Below are 26887 nucleotides of genomic sequence, written 5' to 3'. Positions count from 1 at the left end.
AGGACGATGCAGGAAGTTTAAACCACATGTCATTGTTTCATAAAGGGCGAGGTTGCAGGACTAGATGACGTCTCTATCATTGCCTGTGCGTCTTGCTAGCAGATATGAATTCATTCATTCATTTAGCTCCACACAACCAAATGGTCACAATCTCACACAGCGGCGACAGCGTTTTCAGCCGAGACCGGTTGCTTCAAAACATGATGTGCTTTTTGCGACTGAAAGCTGAAAACTTCTGGAACGTATTATTCAAAACTACAATACAATGTCGCGGTTAAGAAAATAAAGAGCGGTGACCACGATCCCCGTTGGAGAGCTGTGCGTGTGCGTGTGTGCAATCAGGAGAAGCTAACGTGTGCGATGTGCGCGCTTCAACAGTTTGCATCCGTGATGAAATACTGGGAGCCGAAGCAGGGGAAGTGGAATGAGTCATGTGCAGTGAATCGCAGCCTCCCACACAGGAGGAGCGGGGAGACGCGTGCAGAAAGCAAGAACTGCATACAAATACAGCACCACGGTCCGCGTCAAACACATCTCCACCTGCCTGAACGCAGTCTGCAGCACACATGCCCGGCCGGAAGAAGAGCTTTCTCAAGCAAACTCAATGGTTTTTTCTCTCTCTCACATTTCACTAGCGGTGCAATTTTCTTTTCCGAGCTCTTTGGCGCCTCTGGCCTACTTGTCTCCACAGACGTGCATTTGCGGCTGCCAATGCTGGAAAATGTTGCAAATGAAAGGGTGGTCACACAAAAGATGCACTGTGATGCCTCCTCTTTTTACTGCGGACCCTTTCCCTGTCAAACCTGCATTTGTACACTCAGACTCCATCTCAGACTTCACCTGTATGGTAGTGAGAGTGGGTCAGTATTTCTTAACCAGGCAGATGTGTGTTATTCAGCCTTTAGGCAGACAGCCACTTGTAACATGAATGAGAGCATTCGTGCTTTCAAGCTGGAGCTGGTCAGATACAACTACAACTCTTCAATTGCAGATGGAATAGATAGTTACATGTAAAGGTTAGGGATTCAGACTGAGCCACTACCGGGTTTGATCATATTAAAAACTACCCTGAATCTACAATAGTTAAAAAAAAATAAGTAAGGCATAATTACCCATAACTTCCTGTCAGTGTCTTTAATCAATGCCTGTAAGTACAAGAACAGTCAGCATGTTCATGCAAAGCCCAGAGCAAAGTGTGCACAGCGAGAGCAGCAAGCAAACATTCAGATCAGCTGTTTACCAGAAAAGAGCTCTCTTTCCCCAGATTATTTAACAGTGAAAGTATGAAAGAGTCCAAGTTATTATCCCTCAGGGCTTTGATTTTCAATCTCAAAATTCAAGAGATTTGACCTTGATTGATCTATAATATGTATACATTACTCTGTTTAGCATGCTCACGGTAGCAGATCAGTGCAAGTCTATCTCAGAATTACTGCGTAAGACACTGATGTATGTACAAGATTTCTGTTTGGTTTTATGTTACATGCTCATCAAATGCCATTTTTCTGCTGCAGTTATCAGCAACAAATGGAGCTTCTGAACTATAAATTGATTTTTCCTTGATGAATTTACATTTAATGCTTGTGTTTCAGAACCGCTGCATATCTGTCTCTTGCTTGGTTGCCGTTTCTACATTTCCTGACATAAATTCCACCTTTACTGTCGCTTGTGTCCATAATACAGAATGTGCGTTTCTTCATATTATAATGAAATAAATTATGCCGTTTGGTAAAAAATTAATTCCAGCTGAGTTGAATGAGGTCATGTTACCGTTGCATCCAGACGGTGGAGATTCGTCCCCCATTGGTCATAAGCAGTTTCTGACTGATTAACCTCCATGTTCACGCGGCTCTTTTCAGACTTGGTGTTACCTCAGGAATTTATTTAACGGTGTACAGCAAGCTCCGACAGAGATGGGCCCCCAAAAAACAGATTTACAAATTAAAATTTTGAGGATGGGAACATTTGTGGAAAAAGCAGACAAAGCTTGGATCCAAACTTCTGTCAGTACTGCCGTCAGACCTCCTCAAGTCCCCGCTACACAGATCAATCAATCTAAATCCTGGAGGCTCTTCAGAAACCTGCATTAATATAAATAGCCAAATGTGCAAAATTATTCAATTTAAAATCTTTTTCTCGTGCTTCTCCCTGAAATTGCTCAAAATAACATTCATCGTTTCGGAGATGCGTTGGAGCATCATTAGCTAAAAAGTATCGCTTATGATGAAACGTAGCTGCTGCTGCCCTTGAGTGACAAACATTTGGGGTAAAAAATGTTATCAACCATTGGGATACATATTTTGCAGAAGCTCTTGAAAGATTACATTAAATTAAGGATGAGCCATCAAGCTCTTCAGCAGTCACATTTCTTTGACGCCACATCAACATCTCCTCCCTTCAGTACCTCGGTTGTGAAAACAAATCAGTACCTCTTCAGGAAAGGACAATGCAACAATCAGTGCCGTCTACTGCCAAAGCTGCTCTTTCACTTAATTATACTCTGAGGGGATGCTATTCTTCACTCGGCTTGTATTCGTTCTTACCAGTGTGGCTCTGCCAAAAAACAAAAATGCAATTAAAAGATGGGTTATTAATCTCATGCTAGTGGCACAGAGACAAAAGAAAACTGCGATAATTTCTACACACATCAGAGTGAGAGGTGAGATGGAGCGTGTGTGTGTGTGTGCAGGTCTAATTGTCAGTTGTACTCCCTGCTTATGACTAATGTGTAAGCCACATCTGCTCGCATCACAGATGCCTCTCCGTCAGCCATATCTTGCCTGGACAATTCATCTGTTTCTGGCTGAGCAGCAGAGAAACAATCTGCGGCGCTGCCCTGCTCTCTAAACCGCAGGGTCCAAGAATACCATTACAGGCCCACGTCTATGAAAAGCAAAGCCACCGCGGGCAAGGAGGTAGACGTACAGACATTTTTGCACACAGCGGCCCAGTCGGAGTTAATGACTGAACACTTATCAGAAACACCGGTGGTTGCGAGCTGCAGGTGGCGAGATGAGCAGTTGCTTCGCGTTAGAGGCGACAGAGTAGAAAATGAAACCCTTCCAAGACAAAGTGATGACCTTCGTGACCTTGAAGAACCAATCAAAGAGTGCAAGGACCAGCCCTGAGGTGCCAAAGTGACAACTCTCCTCTCTCACTTATTTGAAGAGTGCACGTTATTATCCTACGGATAGGTCTTATTTATTTTTGTCACCGTTCAGTACAAAAGCTGGGGCCGCTCGTTCACCCCTTCTCCGAACGTCCAATCACAGCTTAGCAACTGGAAGGAGACATGTCAGGCCTGTCAAGCATTGGATTTCTTCACATGTTGAAATGGTGCACACAGGTCTCTAGTAAGAGAGACATCCTGCATTAAAATAATTGAATAATAAAGTGTAACGAGTGTACTAAACCGTGTGTTTCTGTCTACCAAGCATAGCGTTAGTAACTTGGAGGTAATTCAGAAATCAAGGATCTTATAAATAACTGACTACATTATTTTATGGAGCTACAGGTTAAATTAAAACAATAGCATAGCATTTCTATCAGTGATTAGGCAAATGTTAGTTCTTTCCTGCTATGCATTTCATTTAGGGAAGTAAAAATGTATGGAAGTACACAGTACAAAGAAGCTAAGCTAATAGTAAAACTAGCTCCCAACAGCTAAATATCTGGACTGATACGTACAACGACATGAATGATCTGCTGGTGAGAGCGGTGAGTCTTTGCCTGGGCATTTCACATTTAGTTTCAGTCTTAGAGAGCCATAAAGAATAGCTGGTCTGCCAGCGACCGCTCTCATTATCAGTTGTTGGTTTGAAATGAGGTGCTGCTTTTGTCTACATGTAACACTCTGAATTTAAAGCGTCATTACAAACTGCATCTGTGAGAAACAGAAAGCTTGACAGGCAATTGATTTAAGTTCAAAAGAGGTATTTTGGCTGAAGACAACGGTTTGCTTGCAGGAGAGAATCAGTAGAGAGAAGTGAATTGTGTCACTCTGGCCCCCCGCCGGGCTCGTCGGTAAGAGTAGAAAAGGCCCCCTAAGGCCCCCAGTGGGAAAGAGTGGAATGAGATTTAGTTGACAGTTGAATGTCTCATACTCGTTTAAACAGACGTCCAATAGTGCTCTCTTCTTTGTTCTGTAAAACGTTTAAAAATCAAAGAAATTTCAGTCGTTATCCAGTGTGAGTGAGCACAAAATAAATTCACTAACGGTTATTTTGTGTGCGTGTGTGTGTGTGTGTGTGTGTGTGTGTGTGTGTGTGTGTGTGTGTGTGTGTGTGTGTGTGTGCGTGTGTGCGCAAACCTTGCTGCGTGCGTCAACGTTGAGTAGACACACCCCGCAGGCCAACTCCTTGGCATTTTTAATGCCATGCCTCAAAATACAGGAAGAGAAATCGAGGGAGCTTTCATCAGGCTACAGACGGGGAGAAAAAAAAAACACACACACAAACTAATTTTACTTCCTGCCGCAGGGCAAAATGTAGTCATTTCTATTCTTATAATAACAGCAGTGAGTGCATGTCTGCTCACAGTAAACATCTCTGAGCATCATCATCTTTCTCTAAAGACTCAGCTATGTGGAGTAAAAACAAACAAAACCAGCATAAATGACTTCCTTCTTTTATGAAACAAAGCTCTCCCCATGCTTCAATTAAACATCAGTTCCATTTTATGTTCTCGCTCTCCCTCCTCGAGATACTATGTGTCATCTTCTGCAATGTGAAAAACAATATTGCAAACTCTGGCGCCTCTATGAATGAGGACAGTCCTCCTCGATGTTTCTGCTTAAAAGGGCGGAAGCTGTAAAAATAGATAAATCTATATGTTCATGTCATCTGTTTTGATCCGAATACAGACCTCCCAAAAGGATCAAGCAGCAGTGCAACCAAAAGATTGATTTGTTTTATTAGCTCATGGAACATTATTGAATATCCTCCCATTACATTATGTCATTGGGAGCCTTACTAGAGTGCTCTATGGTCATGTGGATTTGTACACCTGCAGTTCAAACATGTCTGGGTGATAACCAAAGGCAGTAAAAGCATCTTCCGCATCTGTGTGCACGTCTTGTTGCTTAATTGTGTCAGGGTCCTGCGCTCTATTGTGTATTATTGTCTTACAGCGAGCTTGGCTAGCGACATGAAGCCCATGAGGTTGTTCCACACGCGGCTGATGTCCTTCAGCAGCTGCTGCAGCTTCTCGGAGCACACGGCCGTCGCCTTGATGCCCAGCTCCACGCGCCTGGTGACGCGATACACTTCCACCACGCCTATCAGAGAAAACACACAAGCGCACAAATCACAAAAACCTGTTTTGTTGCGCGTTTTTGTTTCATTTCCAAGTAAGCGCATGGTGTTCAGTCCCTCGCTGAGATATGTTTGCCACTCGCAGCTCATTAAAAAGCAGAGAAGCACAATGAGGGAACAGACCAGGCAGAGATAAGCCATCACAGCAGAGCTCTTTGTTTTTATCTTGTGCTCTCTGTCCTTCAGAGGGTGCAAAGCCACACACACACAAGCTTCTTTAACAGCATCTTGTTAACACAATATCGCTCGTCTTGGCTTGCTTGGTGGTGTATGTGTGTGCGTGACTTGTGGTTCCTCACCCAGCAGGTACTCCATGCCCTGAGCCGACTGGATGACCTCGGTGCAGACAGAGGAGCTGCTGATGCTGTTTAGGATGTTGTTGGCTTTGATGATGACCTTACATGTGGGAAGACAGTAGCCATCATTATGATACTGTATACATACATATTCATCACAATTATATCCTCTGCCAAGAATTGTATGCCAAAAGTAAAATCAAGCCCCTCTCCTATGGAACCAGCTTCCAGTTCCAGTTCAGGGAGATCTCTGCTCTCTTGCTCTCCCCAAAGTTTTTCCCCCTTTCAATTGAACTGATTTATTTGAATTCTCTGATGTAAGGGTCTAAAGACAAAGGATGTCATATACTGTATGGAATTTAAAACCCTTTAAGGAAAATGTGTAATAAATAATGATATTGGGCTATACAAATAAAATTGAAACGTCATGAATTAATCAATATCCCAGCGTATGGTAGTTTAGTTTACCAGTGACAGTCGCACATTCAAGTGTGTGAAGTATATTTTGTAAGTATAATTGGTTCAAATCCAAATCATAAAAAGGTACGTTTTCAGAGGGAAAGGAAATTATTTGTCCCAAAACGTCCACGATAAGAAAAATGTCCTTGGGTTGAAAAAAATTTCAGCAACTTATGGTTATCTTAATTATTCCTTCTATTTGTATAGTCATTCTCACAATGAAAAACTGCCATTGTGTCCTACTTTCAGCCTTGTCCCAAACAAATACAAACCTCTAAAGCGCTTTCCAGACACCTTTGCCACTCGTATGCATAGCGCTCGCTCTCCTGCAGCAACAGAGCACAAAGTTATCTTCAATGAACACAAAGGCAAAAGAAAACAGAGGAACATGTTCGTATTCTGTAGCCTTTTCACAGTCCTGATATTGTCCTGAGATCTGGTGCTTGATAACAGTTAACGCCGGGCCCGCCTCACCTCCACCTCCCCAGTCAGGTCCTTGTACTTGTCCCTGATGACGGGCAGGGCGGGCTTCTCGCTCAGGGTGTTGGATCGGTCTCTGAAGGGCTGATCTGGAGCTGGAGACGGGGGAGAACGCCCGATCTCCTTGTCGCCCAGACTGTGACTGCGTTTGTGGGAGCCTGAGACAAAGCGAGAACAGCAAACCTTTTTGGTTTTGTTTTTGTTTATCAGTACAGCAACCCTATGGTAATGACTCATTTTGAGGTATGTTAGTTTGCAATCATAGTTCCTCCTGGACAAGGACAGCATGAGTAAATACTTAATTTGTGACAATAATTACATACAAAACAGAGGCACAAATATGCAGGTATGAATTATTCATGGGGACTCGCAGGCAAATCCTGGCCGGTTACCACAACAAACATTGGCTATTCCATCGGTGTCTGGCAGTTAGTGCATGTGTGTGTGTGTGTGTGTGTGTGTGTGTGTGTGCGTGTGTGTCCAGACACAGGTAATCTATCCCCCCCCCTCAAACTTCTCCACCACCCGCAGAGACATGCGTCATCCGCCCCACAACCCAGAAGCTCCCCCAAGATCCGATTACTGTCCCACTGGGTGCTGAGAGGAAAGAAAGGGTCTCTTTCTCACACAAATTAAATCCAGCACAGGGAGATAAATCTATGGGGCAAATGGGCTTTTATCACAGTGCAGGAAAAACTGATGAATTATTCCTGGAACATGACAACCGTAAACAGCGGTTAAAAAATGATCAGTCTTTCAGTGGATACAGTTAATTTGTGCTCATGGATTTGTTGGCCTCTTCTAATCCATCTCCCTGCTCAATGCCACTACAGCAGAGCTGTCATCTCAACAGTGCCATCTATTGTCTGACAGCTGTATTGCTGATTTGAGGGGCTGTGGGGTGGAAGAAGAGGCCTGAGAAGAGTGTTGTTGCACCATTGTAGGGCCACAGGTTTTGAGTTGGTAAACACAGTTTTAAATAAAAATATGTAATTTTCGGTCAAAACGTTGATGTTTCCATTACTGTATAGAGCTAAAACTAATAAATTAGCTATATTAGATCCTCTTAAAATGAATTGAGAACATTCACTTATTTGTGCTTTTCTCCTTAAATTGTGATAGTCATTACCAATCAAACCTTATATTCTAAAACAAACATTACCAGAAATCACAGTGAAGATACATCACATAAATGAATGTTGAAGACGTTGTTACTTCTATCACAGACAGAAGGTTCAACACGATGATGATCGTGACTCACCTTGAACTGACAAGTCAAAAGTCGCCAGTTCGTTCTTGATCATCTCCTCGCTGGACTTGACATTGGTCTGAGCGCTGGCTTTGAGGAAGTCAGACTTGCCAAACTTAGGCTTGTCCCCCTGGAAAGCTCCAAACTCATCAGAGGCCTCACTTTGGTTTTCCTCGGAGCCGCCGCCATCAGCAGTGGCGGCTGGCGAGTCAGACTTTTCAGAAACCGTGCTCGCAAAGTCCCCAAAATCGTCCTCGTCACCACCCTGGTCGCCGGGGCCAAAATCAGCGAAGGCTTCAAACTTGTCATCTGTGGACAAGCTGTCCTCTGCGGGAAAGGAGGTCGTGACCTTTGCTACGGAGCTGCTTGTGATGTTTTCTGTGCTGCCAAATGTCAGCTCCTTCTTCTGTGCTGGCGCTAGAGATGGAAGGGACGCCCCCTCAAAGCCCTGCGGCTTCTTGACCTCACCGGGCAGAGATTCCTCGCGGTCTGACCAGTCGTAGCTGGACAGGGTGCTGAGGGCCGACGTCCCGAAGGGGTCAAATTTCATGTCGTCGCCTTCTGTAATGACAACACAGACATACCGGTGGTTCCTAGGAATAGCATAGATGCTGTCATGACAGAAGGTAGATTAATAAGCCTGGATGAGGGACTGAGCTCAAGGGTTGTATTTCCTCCCTTACCTCAAGTGGCGTTGAGCCCGAAGACAGTTTTGGTTTTATTTAGCAAGGTTTTGATGTATCATCCTGACACGTCTGCCTTCACCCCAATAATCGCTTTTTGTGGCGCTCACAAGATTGAGAACTACACTAAAAACAACAACAGAACCATCTCTTTCTAAAAAACCAACAACTCAACATTACCTGGATAATCCACACCTCTCTGTGGACAGTTTTCATTCGAAAAACATTCAACCATAGAAATAGTCCCTATAAAAACAGAGCATTATCCATAATAATTGTTATATTTATATGGAATCTTTGAATTTGAATCGTTCAATCCTGGAAGCACCACAAATGCATGTCCATTCACCTTAATTGTTCTAGGATGGAGGCAATCTCCAAGATATCAAAAAATAAACATGCAGATAAAACCTAAAGTACTACATCACCACAACTATAGGTTGTTTTGTTATTTGGGAAAACTGACCCTCTGGCATGTTGTGTAGCATCATCTGTGCTACATAGTCAACGATGAGCTGTGTTGTGAATTGAAACAAATATATTGCCCTTAAAAGATGTGAAAACTAATTTTGCAATACAGACAATCACATACACCGGAATTCAGAATATTTACAATGTCAACATCTTTATAATAATATATGCGCCTGACTAATATCATCGAAGACAGTTATACCGCTCATCGACATTTTTTAAAGTTCTGTTGAATAACTTCCTTCGCAAATTGTGGACAAAATGTTTTAATATCTAGGCTGAATTATGTTTATGAGAAGAAAATGACTGGTGTCATTTTACTGAAACACAATGAATACTGACACTGCCTTTTTTTGTAGTGGACAATTCTCTCTACACGGGCTACCACGCTGTTCTCATTCTCAGAGAGCTCTCCTAACATTAGCCATTGTTGATCTCTTTATAATGTCCTAAAAAGCAACCTGAAGAGTTGTGTGTCAAGGCGTGGACAACATCAATAAAACACCATGCCATTACATCTGCTGTGTTTCTTACACCGTGTCGCGATCTCTTTCTTTATCACCACTATTACTAACTGGCACATATTTGTCACAACACTTGAGGAATCACGTCTCTGTTTTTCTGAACCACAAACACACACGCACATATTGACCTTGTTGAACACTTCCTATTTTGCATGACAGAACCCCTTCAGATGTAAAAAGCAATTTGTGAAATTGACAAGGACCTAGTGCTGTAAGCCTCGTGTCACTTTGCGGCTTGTCAAGAAAAGGAAGGAGAAAATAAGACGGTACGCATTCCAGCAATACCAACAGTAATATTTATTACGACAACATGAGTTGAGAGAAAGAGAGAGAGAGAGAGAGATCACAAAGTACTGTGAAAGAGGTCTATCATTACAAGAGGTTTGTCAAACTAACACTTGTAAAATATTAGATTTCAGTCATTTAGAATACAAGGGCATGCAGAGTCAGGAGGAAAAAAAAGATTGAAAACAAACAGAAGGTAAAACCAAGATAATCTGAGGATATAGAAGCAGGAACCAGAATGAGAAGGCACATTCACAGACTAAAATCAGTAATTCTGGGAAGATGACAAATTGCGTTTTACTATTAGAATGTAAAGAAACAGGTGTTTTGGAAAAGATACGAGTACAGAACACTTGCAAAGCCAAGTTGAAAAGATAATTCGAAGAACAAGCTCGAGGCAGGAAGCATAAACCCTTTGAGGACTTGAGGTGACAAATTGGTTGGTTTGGAAAGGCTTTGAACAAACTGCATTTTAGGAGCAGTGAGGACTTAAAAGCCAAAATTTATGAGGCTGCCGTCGATACATTTACAAATAAGAAATAAGATTTACTTGAATAACAAATAAGGTCATCACAAAGTATGCATTAACCTCATAAACTGCATATTACAATGTGAAGTGATCTTGTTCAAGCACTCAAAGGGTTACAGGAAACAAAGAGGGTTATTCTTACACCTGACATCCCGGAAAAGGTTTTAATTACATCCAATCACAGATGCAGAAACAGATTTAAAGAGACAGTATCCTTTTTCTCTTGCTACAGTGATTGTTTGTCAAAGCAGGCTAATGTGCACAAACTCTGTTGATCCTCTAAATAATAGCACATCATCACTTGAGACAACAATGTTTAGTTTGGAATGTTGACCTAAAATATTTTTATCGTACTAAATACTGTAGGCTACATTTAATTTACATAGTTTGCAAATCACGCCAAGATCAAGGAGTCTTTCATAAAAAGAGCTCGTAGTCCTGTAATAAAAATACACTATTATATCTGTATACATTTGTTTCCTTTGATAAAAACAACTTGCAAATACTATTATGCATAAAATGATATCTTGTATTATGTTCTTGTCAATTTCACAAATTGAAAAGGCAGGCATACTGCAGCAAAAAGCAAGGCAGGAAGGGTAATACTAACGGCATCGTGTCCTCAGAGAGCCAAACCGGAGAGCCACACATGATAATTCATGCTGCAATATCACAGATAACGGTAAAAAATGAACAAACAAATAAATACAACTGGATTGCTAAAAAGGAACCTCACAAGAGAAATACTGTCTCTTTAAGATTACGTACATGTCCGAAAACCCAGTGCAAAGCGTGGTGAGGTGTTCAAACTGCTTGGCCTGCTACACTTTAAACAACAGATTAGTCCCAAAGCTCTCCGAAAAAAGAACATTTGATAAATAAGAATGAACGCCTGGGAAAGGTGGAGCTTCTGTTACAGTAGTGTGAAAGCTTCTTAGTAATGAGTTGATTCAAACTGGGCGCTGTTATCAGGAGTAGCCTCACTGCAGCTCTTTGGACTCTCAGTTAGATGAGGAACAAGTCACTAAATAGGAGACAGTTTTAGCTCAACCACTGTACAGAAGGATAAATAAGGCATGTTTGTTTCATGATTCTTCTGATTAGGGAGATGAATTATCAATTCCTTGGGTGAAATGATATAAGATACATGAGTGATGATAATTTAAGTGATGATCAACTGCCGTCCATCAAAAAGTTGAATGGATGAATAAAAAAATAAGAAGAATCAATATTGTCAGGTGAATACTTTGTCGACTGCCTTGACCCATAGAAAAGGGTTCAATAAAGGTTCAAACAAAAGAGTTTTTGAGTGGTTACATGTCGTCTCAGATTACATTCAGAATGTAACGTTTTCTGTGAAACATGAGCCATCGCATGGAGGGTGATATGTTCAATGAATAAATGATGAGCACCGGAGAGGGAAAGAGAGGGAACACTGGCATGAACATTACCGGATTACAACCGAAACTCGGTTAATTTCCTTTTAATCAAACTAAATACATGTATGCGAGTGTGTGCGCGTCCTATGCAAAACCCGGGAATACTTCTGGCGGAAAAAATTGTTTCGCGTCCAGCTATGATGCACTTAACATCTCAACTGCTTCTGTGGCACAGCGCTTTATTTATAAAAATAGCTTGTTTCCTGTTTCTCATTTAAAAGGAGCTGTATTTAACATTCTGAACATTAATATAGCATCAAACAACTATTTGCTGTGTGAAGATATATTGAAGTAATGTCTACCTGAGCAGAGAATGAAGTCGCTCTCCCTCTGTGTGTGTTGTTTTTCGAGCTTCTCTCTGTGCTTTGTTGACATACAGCTAGCTGTATGTGCTTTTGATGCATGTTAGTGCATGTGGGCGTATCCCACGGGTTAAATTATGGCCCTCGTTCTGCGCCGCTATCATATGGCGTCTACTGGCGATTATGCCGCCACGAGCAAAAACATCCTCCTACAAACTGCAGCGTCACCCACCAGTAGTTAGTTCTGTTAGTTGTGTAAGCTAAGAGCTCACTGTGTAGCCAATCAAAGGCAATCAAAATGCTCCCAATCTCGCATCTTGCACATTTAAGGAAACATTGTATGGAATCTAAGGAATCTAATTTCAGCAAATGCATATTATATTACGCACCCAGTTACAAAGTTGATTGATGGCTTACAGAGAACGCCTTTGGCAAACTGCAGCCAATTGTGTGAAACCTGTGATGACAATAAACAAGACGACTGTCACCGTAACAATCTCCTGTACTCGTAAGTATTCAATTCGGCCACTCTGTTGGCCTTGCACGAAACGTCAACAACACACTTGTAAAGTTCGGCCTGAGGAGGCAAAAGGTACATCAACGGGACGCACACGTCTGTTGCTGCAGCGTGGAAACGACACACACAAAGCTTATCAGAAAAATCTGTGCCCCGTCGGCACAGCTAGCCGACCGGGACCTCGTCTCTGAACTATGACTGCTAACACATCAAAACTAGGCAACCATAATATATATGCATGGTGGGACTGGAGGGAGGAGAAAGGAATTTGGGAATAAAAAGAAACGGGGGTCTAAGGGTTTAAATACATATATAATTAATAAATAAATAATAATTAAATGATTGATGAAATGTAGAATGAAAGATACAATCTAATCTGATATGTTATTCATGTAGTGTTACGTCTGTCTTCAGTATTTTAGCAGATTCAATTCAATTAGGACATCATTACTTGCCCTTTGACCTCTGTTTGGTGGTCTCATGTGGGCACTGAGGAGAAGAGGCCACTACTGGCCTTGGAATTAATACTGTGTGTAACTGGATGGGGCCTCACCAGAGCAATCGCACTAGTTCCTCACCTGTAGCGGGAGGCTGGTGAGCCGAGAGACCGGGCAAGTCCAGAGAGCTGTCCGACATCACATGTTTCAGGTCTCCGCCCATGTCCGAGAGCTTCATGTCCAGCTGCACAGAGAGTGCGTCTTCGGAGTCGTCCTTTCCTACACTGCTCCCCCCAATGGACGGGAGGTCGAGGGACTTGACAGAAGCGGAGTCCTCTTTGGCCTGTTTGAAAGCGGCCACCTTGTCCACCAGAGTCTTTTCCGAAGCCCCGAGCGCCGTGCAGAACTTTGAGGACTGAAAGTCGGCAAAGTCATCTGTGTCACTCTTGAGAGAAGAGAAGGAGCCACCGCCACTCTCCTTAGTATCATCGTAGGCCAGGCCTCCCTCCAGAGACAGCTGTTTGAACACGTCATACTTGTCTGAGGTCTGCTGAGGTCGCTGCTGAGTGGAGGTCTCCCCTTGGACGCCCACGCTGCCGCTCTCGCCTTTCGGCTCCCCACCAGAACTGCCAAACGCCATGAAATCTGCAAAGTCGTCCTGAGGCGCCGCCACAGCTCCTCCCGCTGCTGAAGCCTGAGCAGCATCAGAGGATGAGCCAAAGAGGGTAAAATCCCCAAAATCATCTGCACCTCCCCCTGGAGGTTTGGCTCCACCTGGTAAGAGCACTAGAGAGGGGGGCACAGACACTGAGGGGAATGTGCTGGGTTTTGTCTCAGTGGGGGCAGGAACAGAGGGGGCTATAGAAGAGAAAAGGTCCAGGTCGGCCATGTTGAGAGGATTTTTGGGCTGAGAAAGAGACACTGCTGGCTGTTGCTGCTGCTGTGGTAGATGTTGTAGAGACTGAGAAGTTGGGAAAGCAGAGGGGAAGGAAGGTTGAAAGATCTTGGCCTGGTCTGAAGGGTCTAATGGAGAGACGCTGTCTGCGGTTTTAAAGTCTGTGAAGCCATCATCAGCGCTGACAGACTTGAAATCTGCAAATCCTTCCCCTGCGAATCAAAGAAAACCATGTAAGATCATTGCAAAATATTTATCATGACAGAGACATAATCGAAAATGTACAGCTGCGGTCGCCATGATTCTGTTATAATATAATCCTACAAAAAAAGGAAGCGGGTAGTTATTAGTTGTGGTTCTGTCACTTAGTGAACGTTGATGGTGAACTTCCAGTCTTCTGATGAACAGTGAGAGTCCAATACACAGCACACTTCACTGCACAAAAAAGCGAGAGACATCCGCACGACCATGCAATGAGCTGTTTAACCTGGAACAGGAGATGAAGAAATTCTGCAAAAGTAATGTCCATCTTAACAAGTTATGTATCTCCCTATGTTTGATAATCCCAAAACTTTAACCCAGTGACGTCGACTTTAAAATTGCAAATTAAATATAGGGACTCAGCAAAATACATTTTTTAGTCACAATACTGACATCGTTACCTGGGTCCAATGTCACTGTTTTATTTAAGTAATTATCATGCAAGTAAGTATTTATGTAGGGGATAATGCCCAACGAGGTCTCCATGAGCAGGAATTAATAGACAACCTAGAGGCCAGAATGTCAGACACAACATGGAGGCCATTATAATTCCTGATAATCGACACCTCGAAGGTGATAAGTTTGTATATACAATGGTCCATAGTTAAAGAAAAAAATCACTAGTTAAAGAAAAAAGGAATTTTCTTCCGTTTCGCAACCAAAATCTGAAGTGTTTTTACAAGACATTCACTTAATTTCCTTGGGGGGGGGTGGCTAATACCTGGAACAATAGTTACCATCCCATAAAGTTAAAATGCAATGGAAACATTGTTCCCTTGGCAAAAGGAGATGTTGAAGCATATATCTCTTCCAACAATTAATTGGTCACACCAATTTATTTCCAGCTTCGGTTTAACCAAAATCAGTGCATCCCTAATTAAAGATGCAATTTTTAAGACAAACGTTACAATAGTTTGGAGAAGATAGATTTGACTTTACAATCTCGGAAACCACTATTAGCACTGGTTTGGTTGAAACACACATGAACTTGTTCTTTTCCTTTAGCTTCACTGTTTCGTTTTGGGCCTCAAGTCTAAAAGGGGAAGTCCCTTCAAACACAACCCGTTTATCATTGCAACCCATTCAATAGGCTGGAAGTATTTTCAAAGGCTCAAGTGGTTTCAGCCAGGTTGAGAAATTTAATATTTGTTCACTAAATGCATGATTTCAGGCTGGAAACAAATCTTAAAACAGCATGTAACAAAATGTAACAAACGGAAAGTGTTTGTTAAGATGGATGTTTGCATTGACAAAGCTGCATATATGCTATGAAAAGAGCACCAGAAAAAAACCTTTGGAACAGAATCTTTTTGTCTCAAATCTTTTTGAATAAGCAGCTGATATAAACCACAAAGAAAGCAAGTCTGAATGCATTCTTGAGTTTTCGGGGGTTGTTAATCCACTGCTGTATAATATATGCATGGATGGAAACAGAGAATCTGTTCACACTGCTGGTGCAGGGTGGAAAAGAGATAACTAATGGGCTCATTAAGGAGATGGAGCCTGACAATGCCAAGGAAAGGTCACCGCAAAGCATGACTTACTGGAGTTGTAAGAGCTGTCCCCATCGGAAACTGTTCTAATGAAACGGGGATGGGAAACACACTGGTATCAACACTGCAGGCTTGCAATACAAGATATAGTGTAAAGAAATGGCATTAAAATATGGCATTGTAGCGCCCGAGTCATGATACAATGTTTAATTAGGGGGGATTTCACAACGAGGGACCATATCAGAGCCCAAGGGCCCTCTTTGTTAATTGGCAAAGAGGCCAAAATATCTATTCTCAGGAATAACCAGACATGTATTTTTAAGACACTTTGATTTCTAAAGTGTGCGTTTTAGAAACAGGAGACTTGAATGTGCAAGAAAGTGTGGCTGAGTTTCTTACCGACTGGTTTCTTGACAGCAGGTGGCTCAAGCTGTCTGAATACACTGTATTTGTCCCCAAGATCTGGATCAGAACAAATAATGAAGAATGGGTCATGAACAGAAAATTCAACACATTAAACAGGTAGGCAGGTGTTGCCTTCATGCAGTTTGCTACTCTAAGATTTGCTAAGGGACCACTGAGATTACAAGTTAAAACAATGTCCAAAAACTGAAGGTGCCCTAATTGGAAATAATGTCCAAGACTAAAATTGCATTCGGAAACTTTCGGGGATCAATATTATTTCAGAAGTAATAAAACGCTCTATGGAGGTGGATAGAAAAGAATAATATATTAGAATCTAAGAAATAGTGGCCGCGCTATTCCTCAGCTGTATGATGGAGAAATGTGTGGAAACCCATATGAGCGACAAGACGTTATCTGTGTTGCTACATCTGAAGATTATAGTTCTTCCTTCCTAATCTGCATCATCTTTTCTTCCTAGAGTCGCCTGACTGGAGCATTTCCTGGAGAGCGGACAGTGATTCGTAACATACGTCCACTCCGTGTGAGTGAGACAAGGTACCTGAGGCGGTGGCTGTCGGCTCTGCAGGCTGCTCCACAGACAGCTGCTTGAAAACAGCGTACTTATCAGAGGAGGAGACGGAGGCGGACGAAGACCCAGACACTGGAGTCAGCATGGCAGACGCGCTGCAGGAGACACAATAGTTATAGCCAGACATCAGGAGAAGTGAGGTTCGATAAAAGAGTTTAATCCCCATAAGCTGATTAAACAGGCTGGAAAGTTTGGTGAGTGAGTGCTTTTTTTTAAGTGTTCTTATGTGATGTAGAACAAACCATTACGGTGGTGATGATGGACGCAGAGGGCAATTTTATCTATAACAGTGCTTTATTCATGAAAACATTGAAAAAGACTGAATCACACACAAAAAGAGTGCTATAAAAAGGTCATACGAGTATTCATCTACATTCATAACTGAGTGGCTGTTAGTTTTAATTGGAGTTTTGTCCAATTAGCACTGCAGTCTGTTAATGTTTGCTCTTATGCTCTTCGGATTTTAAGAAATACATTCTTGACTAATTAAACATCTGTGATGATTTGATTTGATTTTTTTAAACAATGCTCTAACTTGTGCACAGCTTACTGGGCGCCTATGAAGTGTTGCTGCCAAATGACATTCAGCTGAATAACGACAGCTCCAGTGTTTCCCCTACCATTATAATATGGGGGCGGGGCACCCCCCTGAACAAAAAACCCGCCCCCCTGTAATTTTTTCTATAGTGCCTGATCACAAAATGTCATTTACGGTTCTCTTTCCTGTAGAACAGATTTACACCATTATCTGTTATTAAACAAACTAAACGGCCGTATTTTATTGATCGGATCTACACACAGCTTGTCATGTATGTCTCTAACTGGTTGCGCGAGTTCCGCCCCCATGCGCAGAGACGCCTGCGCGCATAAAGGTGAGCACTGAGCACACGCACAGCAGCGGACAGAAAACGTCAAAAAATATGTCGCGTGAAAAGTAGACAACTTCACAAATTACAAAAGTACAAAGTACACGGACATAAAACAAAGTCATTAATAAACATGGAGAAATGCCTGTACTGTCGGGTAAATGTTTAGTTACGCCGTTAACAGGTTAAACTTGCGCATGCGCGACTCGCCGATTCTTGGCGTTTTGCCAAAAGTCAATCTCCAGAAGTCTCCGTCAGGTTTTTTTCTGCTGTTCCGTCTCTCGAAACAGAAAACACATCTCACATGAACATGGAGCCTGAACTGAGAGCGGCCGTATCAAATCTACAAGCCAGTTCATATTTGTAGAGGAAAGCAGCTGCTTTCCTCTACAAATACAGCTCACTGCAGCCACTAATACTGATACAACCTGATGCTCACATATCTGCACTCATTTCGTTTTGTCAAAAAAATATTAGCTCATTGTTTTCCACAATGAGCTATTTAGTAGTAACTGAATATTAGTTATTATTTTCATTGTTCTAAGTGATTGCAATTTAAAAAGAAATTGGTCTGATGGAGCAACCTGGTTTACTTGAAAGTTATTGTAATTTCCTTTATTCTGTCACTATAAAAGCACAGAGGGAGTCACAAAATGATGTTATTTACAGAAAAAGTTTGAGAACCACTGCATTAAGGGTCTGTGTCGTCGTCGCTGCCACTTAGATGTGAGATAAGTTCTGCTATCTTTTTGGCTTTTAAACGGATAATTGCCTTTCAGCCTCCTCTCCGTAGTAAGACAGTCTTCTCAACATGAGCTTGCAAAGTAATATAAAAAAGGGGCCTAGCCATTGAAAAGAATTAATTAAAAGAGCTAAACTCATTGCTATTCTACGGGAGGTTATTACAAGATATTAGGCCACAGTGCCTGACGGTATGGTTTCCCAGATAAACGATTGAAGACAAAAATATTATGCAGAATAGCTCAGCTATAAATCACCAACGAATGGCTTCATATGAATCCCTTATCACTACAAATAATGACATATTTTCCTTAGAAAATTAGAACTGATGAGAGTGCAAATAGATGTAAGAAATAAGACTGGAACTGGAAACGTAAACTCAGCATCAGGATCATATTAGATGGTGAACATCGACAACTACAACTTTGACCAAGACAATAAAGTAAGCTTGAATTAAAATTGGATTTTGCATGTCCACTGCACTGACAGCCAATACCTTTTTTGGTGCTGCGATGCAAGGGTGGTGGGGAAACTTCCACCCGACTCCCCCTGGAACTCAGTGAAGGACAGGTCTCCTGCTCCTGCCTTTGGAGCCTCCTGGAAATCCTGGAAGTCATCGTCATCGGCTTTGGGCCCCTGAGCCGACAACATGTCAGTGAGTAAGATGTGAATTATGATCAACTAATAGATAATGCGGAACTAAAAGGTTGTGTTACCTGTGCAGGCGGGAAACTAGCTACAAAGTTAGTGTTTGTGGGTGCTTGAGCCTGCGTTGCGGTAGTCATGCTCATAACTGGTGGTGCTGATGTGGGCATGGCCATAGAGACCGGGGGCTTGGTCATCATGGGCTGCTGATGCTGGTGCTGGGACCTGACGGAGGCCATGGCCATAGCCAGGGCCGGCAGGTTGGGCACTGGTGGGGAAGGGAACTGACTGAGAATGTCCACATTCATTGCTGGGAGGCCACTCTGAAACAAAGAAAACAGATTTTAAGAGACTGATGAGGGAAGCTAGTGTGGAAACACTCATGAAATTAATGATGTTCTGACCCAAAAAAAAAGTTAAGAAAAAATTAAGAAGCCCTACTGGAGATGTAAAGTATGCACTACAATCTCATTTTCTCAGGCATACTGGAAAAACACCACATCTAATGACCCAGAGGCCTTAATGCTCGCTCAGCAGAAATCTCCCTTTATAAGAACCTAGAAACAAAACCATCTTCCATCGTGTTCACAGACTCAGTAACCGCATCAATTGAAGCTCCTGACTAATCACTGGCAAACTGGAATACCATGAACAAAAATAACTTGTTAAAAGCAAAGATATTAACTTAAAAGGAACAAAATAGAGTGAAACTGTATTCACACCTGCACACATATTCCGACACTTTCTTTCTCCCCATTTCACATATTCACGGTTCAAAACACTATTTTTTAAATAGATTTCTTTTCTTTCCTTTTTATGCAGCCCCTATCTTTTTTAAAATGGGATGTACTTGGTATGCACTCACAGACAAAGAATACAAGTCATGGAACACCTAATCAAATTGGAAGTGAACATACGCCTTTTAAGACACTTACTGAAAACACTGATGAAGAAATCTTAAAATCCAACTCCGTTTTTTCAGCTACTACAACCATAAACAAAGAGGTGTGACCATTCTGATTGGTAAAAACATACATTTTACTCTTGATAGCTATATATTGGACCTACAGTAAAAAGATATCATAATACATGACTCAATCAACGATAAACTGTTCAGAGTTGAAACATATGGCCCAATGATAACGACATTATCACTCTTAGGACTATTACACAAATGCAAAACTCTAAAGCACAAGGACCAGGTGGATTTTCTATTGAATTCCTTTAATGGCAGACCCTGAACCTGCTATTCCTGAAAATTTTCTCAAGAATAGAAAAGGTCAATTCCCCCCTCAGAGGGACGTACTGCAATAAAAGTGTTATCAAACACTGAGAAGGACTGGACTCTTACCTCTAGTTACAGCCCCACATCATTATTCAATACTGACATAAAAGTTCATTTACAGGCATTCCAGTTGGAAACAATAGTTCCTTCTTCAATCTAAAGTCAAGAAGAATCTTAACCAAAGCACAGTAGTCCACTAACCCTCTGAACCCTAAAACCCACCAGCGGGGTGGAAAAGCATGTTTTCTTTAAACAATTACCAAAACTACACCATTAATCATAGCCAGAAGAAAACTTTTCTACAACAAATTTGCTTCTGAGAGTTGTGGATTCAATAGATATAAACAGAGTAAAATACAGCCATGGCCAGTCACTGTTAACAGGACTATATCGCAAAAATTCCCATTTCATCATTTTTATTGAACCCCTATACTTGTACCATCTGACAAAAGGATAACATAAAATGTACTATGAAAAACACAAAGCATCCTGCAGGAAGTTAATCAATATCATAAACAACTTCTCTCAACTTTCAGACTGCACCATGAAGTGGATCAAATCAACCAAAAACCTCTGAACACAAATCTGCAAAAATACTCACTCATACACCACCCACTACAAATGAACAAACAGGGCACTCTTTATGGATCTGTCCACCATGACAGCACTTTTGGTTTAAGGTAACACAATCTTAGGAGTAAGCATTCCTCTCTCCCCCTCAATGTGCTGAATTGGCGTTTTATCCTCAGTTGAGGAAAGAAACCGCAAAATCCACACTAGCTGATAAAGCTAATCCCAAGACCACCCTTAAAAACTGGAGGAAAAAATCAAACAACAATCAATTGGTCAAATCTGCTTGCAAAAAACATACTGTGGCAATGGAAGAAATAACTTTTAATTTTGCCCATTATCGAATTAACCTTTACATTCGCACATCCTCATACATACGAGTCAAATAGAAAATACTGGTTGATCAATTGAAATCATACGAGGTACTATGGCACGGTGGCTGGTGTGACCCCATTTAATTTGATGCCATAATGTATTTAATGAAAAAGCAAGATGTTCGCAGATAAATTATCCAACAAAGTAAAGAGAATGCACCTTGTTGTACTGGTGTTTTAAAGTTCCTGAAGATTTGCATTACCAGAGGGGTCCACACACACACACACACACACACACACACACATATATATATATATACACACACACACACACACACACACACACACACACACACACATATATATAAAAATAAATACAATAAGTTTGGCTTCAAATGCCCCACAAGCCCTAGGGCTGATTTCTAGCGCTGCCTCTTTCTACCCATTTCTAGCAAAGCCCGTCTAATTATAGTGTGGACTTGATGGCGAGGCTCTGTGGGAGCCATGCATGATGATTAGTGAAGTCGTTCTAAGGGGATAATTTGTCGTGACTCCAGTGTTTACCTGGGCCACACCAATTAGTGCAAGTACAGTGTAGAGCTCCTCTTTGGTCAGCATGCCAGGTGTTGTGCGGTTGGCTGTCGCCCAGATTTGCCCCAGTGCTTCCCTGGGAAGTCCTGATGACATTAGTATAGGGTAGAGATTGGCTGTGTCTATCCCTGCTGGAGTCATGGTGAATTCAAGAACCTTTTTGAACATTTCTGAGGAAAGACAAAACAGAAAGGACAATATTCATGCATGCTAAAAATAGAACTTAAATTCTCTCAAATTTAAATCATAATGAAAATGTATAAAGCTTCCTTCCTTTCTACAAAAAAAAACAGCATCCAATATGAATGTTTGAAACATTATACTGGACATATTCATGTGGAAATGTTTACCTGGGATGAGGCTGTCATTGTAAATCCAGGCTGGCAGCATGGGCTGAATGTGCTCTTGTTGTGGGTACACGCCAACACCTGCTGTCACAAGCGTGCACACACACACGCACACACACACACGCACACGCACACGAACACACATACACACACACTTACTTAGTGGTTATAGCAAAAGATTTTCCCAGGCATACGATTTGCCACGCCTCGTAAAAAAAAAAAAAATCATACATCTGATGGCTGGAAGACTGCATAATGTTATGCTCTAGTACACTGAATGACAAGAGTAAGACATGTCTTGCTTCAAGGAGGGGCAGACAAAAGAAAACTGCCTTGTAAGAAAAAATAACTAAAAATTTAATTTTAACTGCTAGTTTAAAAAAAAGAAAAATCAAAGTCAAACCTTTTCTTTTTTTTTACAACGCAAATGTTCAGTCCTTTACAAGACATGTTATTGAGTCTACAAAGCATCTGTTTACTCAGGAAGCCGCTTTACACAAATGAATCCCATCAGCGGGTAATTAAACAAATCTTATTACAAATCTCCCAGGTCTCCGAGACTAGCCTCTGCATTTCCTTTGATGACACGGAAGACACGGACACAGACAAACCAATGAAAGCAGGACGGAGTAGCCAAGTGGCATGCACAATCAGCCTCAAAGTTATGTTTGGGTATGTGTGGCGCCTGCCAATCCATGCGCATCCCTGTTAAACCGTAGCAGTCAGCATGCACCAGAGGTGGTTCTCTGAGAAGGTGTTACATAGCGAAGGAACAAACAGCAGCTTATTGAGTCACCTCAGGACCGCAACAGACACAGTCCATTTCCACAACGTGTGCAGAGAGCACCAACACGAGGAGCCCCTGTAACAAGATTTGGTCTGGAGGTGACAGAGGTATGAAGCGGGCAGATATAAGAGCAGAGACTTGGCTTGAGAGCAGTTGTTAAGACACCAGGGAGGATACCGCAAAGACACCTGCCACGTAGCAGAATATTGTTTCAGAGCACATAGGCTACACTAGCATAAAGACCAGCCCAGAATCTCATATAAAACAATTATGACGCAAATGTACAGAATCAGCTTTTGTTTGTTAGAAAGAGTGGAGATATTTTCCCAGGAAAGAAAGAAAGGTACTGCCTTGATTGTGTGCAGCAAAGCAATGGAGACAAGAAGAAGCTATGAAGACTAATAAACAGGCACGTCTCTCACCACTGTTACTACTGGTTAGAGGAACAGCTGATGGGGCGACGATTGGTGCCGACACTGGTACCTCAGGTATCTTTTCTGCGATGAAGATTGAACTCAAGTCTGCAGGGGCCGCAGCCCAGTTCCTCGCTTTAGTGCTGGAGTGAAACTGGGTTGACACTTTAGTTCCGGGACCAATTTCAGCCAAAATCGGCTTGGATGTAAAGCTAACCTGTGCCGTCTTACCAGCAGTAAAATCGCATGAGGAGAATAGCTTCTCATCCAGGGACGGGCCTAGAGGGGTGAATGAGGAACAGGTTTCTTGAAACACACACTGGCTATACAAAGCAGTTGAAGTTGTATTCAACTAATTACTAAATGAATATACAGTGTATCAATCTGTATTTCTACCGTGTACATTATTCAAATATCTTATCCAACCTGCAATTGATTCTACATTATCTGAAAAAGCAAATAAATCCTAAAATATATTGACAAAAGAAATATATTTTTGTCAGATGTAAGCGATGCTAGCCTGAGGACATCTAAACTGTTTATTCCAGATGCTAAACAACTAGGTCAGAAATGTCTCAGAGGACGGGTAGGGGGTGACACTCGATGAAGGCTTGCTGTTGGATTTCTCTGGACGTGAGGTGATCTCTCTGCCGTTCATAGTTTAAAGACTGAGAGCTGTCACAGAGCAGCTGCTCATTCGAAAGATTATATGGCAGATGACACATGTGTGACAGTCTTCTATCGAACCACAAAAAGATTTAGTATCAATGATGGATTCAGCTACGCTATGGTTGAAACCTACTGAGAAAAAATATACTTTTCTAGTGATGAAGCAAGGTCAGTTTCTTATTGATGCTGCATCCTTGGTTACCTAGTTTGTAGTGTCTGGTAGCTGTGTAGGTTTAGGTCATAAGGCCAGGTCATCTGCTGTGCTAGCTGCATGCTCTTATACTGTAACACAGGCCAAGGCCAATGCAGAACCCAGACGTGCCAGCGAAAAAAATATTCAGCACCAGCAGTAAAATAAAAAATCCATCCAGATTCATTCCAAATGTATATGGTTGAGTATATACTATGAGGAGGGGCAGGGAGGTGTCAACAAAGCAAAAAGACAGTTACCTTGAAATGTAGAGCTGTTGTTGACAGCAGAGTGTTGAGTGACAGTGGAAATGGACACAGAGGCAGGAAGGGACTGAGGGAGGGAAGAGGACAGTCCTGCTTTCAGGGAAGGGGATGAAGGTTGGACTTGGGCCTGAGAGGAGAGGTGGAAGTTGGGGGGAGGGAACGCATTTGGAGGACCCTGAACAAAGTCACTAAACTCGTCATCGTCCGGGGTGAAGGGGGCAGTGGACGAAGGCTGGGTGAGGGCCTGAGAGGAGAAGCCGGATGCAGAGGAAGTGGAGGAGGGCGAAGGGAAGGAGGCGAGGGCGTCTACAGGCCCTTGAAAGTCACTAAACTCGTCATTGTCTTCCGATAAAGGTGTCGGGAGGGAGGGAGTGGGGACAGAAGGATGTGGTGGCGATGAGTCTGTAAAAATGAACAAATAATGATGATGGCACAACACATGACACACACTGCAATGGAGTATGAATTATGGGCTGGACATACCGAGAGTAAGATAAAGACTGTATTGCGTAAGTCCAGAAACTATCGAACTGCAAATTCAACCAAAAGCATGTCATAAAACATTTAATTTATATTCAGATTCTATGAAATGCTTTTCGGGTTGAGAAGGTCGGCTGTAATACTACTTTAGACTGTTGGTTAAATGCAAAACTCCAATTTTGCTCAGGTAGTTTTAATGAGGGAAATCTGTCGTAAAACATGTTTTTACAACAATAGAGTGGCAGCTGTACAAATGTGAGTGACTGAAAAAATGATGTGATAAAAAGAAATGTGATCAAGAATCGGCCATTTTGTCGTACACTCTGACAATGTTTTGGCTCGTCTGGTTGCCAGCTGAGCAGTCATCATGCTGACTTGCCTCTAATCCAGCTATTATTTTTAGACAAGGCATTCCAACTCAGAGCAGATCTGCTGATGGAGAGAAACAACAGGAACAAAATCCCAGAGATTACAGGTAAAATCATTGGGGTGTAGGTACCTGGCTTCTTGGTCTGTGATGATGGATTAGGGTACATTTTAGCGTCTCTGCTGAAGCCATCTAGGTTGCCTTTGATTGCCTCCAAAGCATCATCCCGGCTCTTCTCAGCTGTCTGAGTGCGCAATAATAAAGGATCAAGAGCCCAGAAGGTTACAAAGATCAGCAGTCGACATGCCATAAGAATAGCAACATGAGCAGGATGTAGAGAGACACTCACCTTGGGTTTGACACTGCTGAGCAGCCTCAGCTTCTGTTTCTGCTCCTCAAATTGTCTCCTTTTCCTGTCCTCTTCCAGCATCTTCTGCTGCTGCCCCAGGCGTTTTCTAAAAGCCATGAAGAGGAGACATTATATGGAGAGCCAACGAAATAATATCCTTGAATGGGTTGGAAGTTGGAACTTGCTCAGAAAAACAGAGCCGATCTGATGCCTATGCCTCCAGAACCAAAAGACTACGGTGGCATATATGGACAGGGAGATTTATTCTCCAAAAAAAATGTTTCTTTCAAAAAAATTTCTTCAATGAAAAACTATGATTTCTGTCAATATTTTGAGCAAGACCAGGGCCGTGTCTACACTACTCGCACTGAACGGGCGCCATCTTGGCTACGTAGCGGAAGAGGAGGAGCCATTTCGCCAGCTTTTTATTAATTTATTTATATCCTCCTGCCACGATTGTGGAGGTGTCGCAGTTTCCACATAGCTTGGAGAAAGGGGAACACAAGTGACAAAAATAGGTTAAGAAGTGCGTTCATTTTGTCAGTTTTAGTTTCGCGGGTATCGCGAGCAGATTTGCGGACGTCACTTCTGGCTTAATTTTTGCGGGTACCGCAGACAGATTTGCAGTATCAGCCAAGTGGCTATGCCTCCAGCAACAAATGCTGCACAGAATCTGACCCGATGGCACCAGTTTACAGGCATTAGGAATAACTATATATAAATAGCAAATCTTCCCGCTGAGGGTTTTATTTTTAAAAGCCATATAGAGGCATCAGCATAATGGTTATAGACTTTTATAACCAGACAAAAGATCATCACAGTCTCTTTAAATTAGGATCCAGTCAAACTACACTCCAATGATGCACATGAGCACAAGTACAACACTCCTCTAATGATAAAAAATCATCTTGTAAAAAAATAACATTAAAATACTAAAAAGATGTCAGTTAGACTTGAGGGGTTAGGGAACAAAACAGTGATTCCAGCCTCTCATGCTTCATCTATTTAACAATGTAGTGTGTTAGTTACTCAGTTGGCTCTGCAGATGTGAGCATTCATGCTTTACACACAAACAAATAAACACAAACCAGAACCATGACATTATTTGAAAGATGTCTTACTGGTGCTCTTCAGCAATTTGTTTTTGCATGTCCGCAGTGTATTGGGGTCCAGCAGGTCTCATACCCATAAACTGTTGCTGTCCCAAGAACTGCATCCCAGGGTTCTGCATACCAATAGCTATCCCCCCCTGTGAGATACAAAAAAATAACACAGACAGCAGCTCAGACAACCCATTAGCATGAGGCCTAGCACGTGATATTAAATACTCACACTGAGGGAAAGCATTGCAAATCAGAATAAGATAAGCTCTTAAATCCAA

At 42.1% G+C, this 26887-nt stretch overlaps 1 protein-coding gene across 6 annotated transcripts in view; it reads right to left on the bottom strand.

Moving 5' to 3' along the window:
• Nucleotides 1-26887, bottom strand: part of synrg (synergin, gamma) — a 34548-nt gene that overhangs the window by 1839 nt on the left and 5822 nt on the right. The window contains exons 4-22 of one of the 6 annotated variants that reach the window (XM_068584271.1): nucleotides 26628-26755; nucleotides 25507-25612; nucleotides 25290-25401; nucleotides 24305-24712; nucleotides 23195-23464; nucleotides 21989-22066; nucleotides 21612-21808; nucleotides 18950-19201; nucleotides 18730-18869; nucleotides 16597-16721; nucleotides 16032-16094; nucleotides 13125-14090; nucleotides 7809-8357; nucleotides 6542-6705; nucleotides 6340-6393; nucleotides 5612-5708; nucleotides 5127-5275; nucleotides 4310-4420; nucleotides 1113-1145 (exon numbers count right to left, since the gene is read on the bottom strand). In XM_068584271.1, coding sequence (XP_068440372.1) covers nucleotides 1113-1145; nucleotides 4310-4420; nucleotides 5127-5275; nucleotides 5612-5708; nucleotides 6340-6393; nucleotides 6542-6705; nucleotides 7809-8357; nucleotides 13125-14090; nucleotides 16032-16094; nucleotides 16597-16721; nucleotides 18730-18869; nucleotides 18950-19201; nucleotides 21612-21808; nucleotides 21989-22066; nucleotides 23195-23464; nucleotides 24305-24712; nucleotides 25290-25401; nucleotides 25507-25612; nucleotides 26628-26755 — 4002 coding nt within the window. Of the gene's footprint in view, nucleotides 1-1112; nucleotides 1146-4309; nucleotides 4421-5126; nucleotides 5276-5611; nucleotides 5709-6339; nucleotides 6394-6541; nucleotides 6706-7808; nucleotides 8358-13124; nucleotides 14091-16031; nucleotides 16095-16596; nucleotides 16722-18729; nucleotides 18870-18949; nucleotides 19202-21611; nucleotides 21809-21988; nucleotides 22070-23194; nucleotides 23465-24304; nucleotides 24713-25289; nucleotides 25402-25506; nucleotides 25613-26627; nucleotides 26756-26887 lie in introns of all 6 variants that reach the window. The other 5 variants (XM_068584272.1, XM_068584273.1, XM_068584274.1 and 2 more) reach the window with 5 other exon arrangements.

Source organism: Clinocottus analis, unplaced genomic scaffold (genome assembly GCF_023055335.1).
Source record: "Clinocottus analis isolate CAN_PGR_092001 unplaced genomic scaffold, fCliAna1.0.p SCAF_2, whole genome shotgun sequence".
Lineage (NCBI taxonomy): Eukaryota > Metazoa > Chordata > Actinopteri > Perciformes > Cottidae > Clinocottus > Clinocottus analis.
This window is presented reverse-complemented; position numbering and strand designations above follow the sequence as displayed.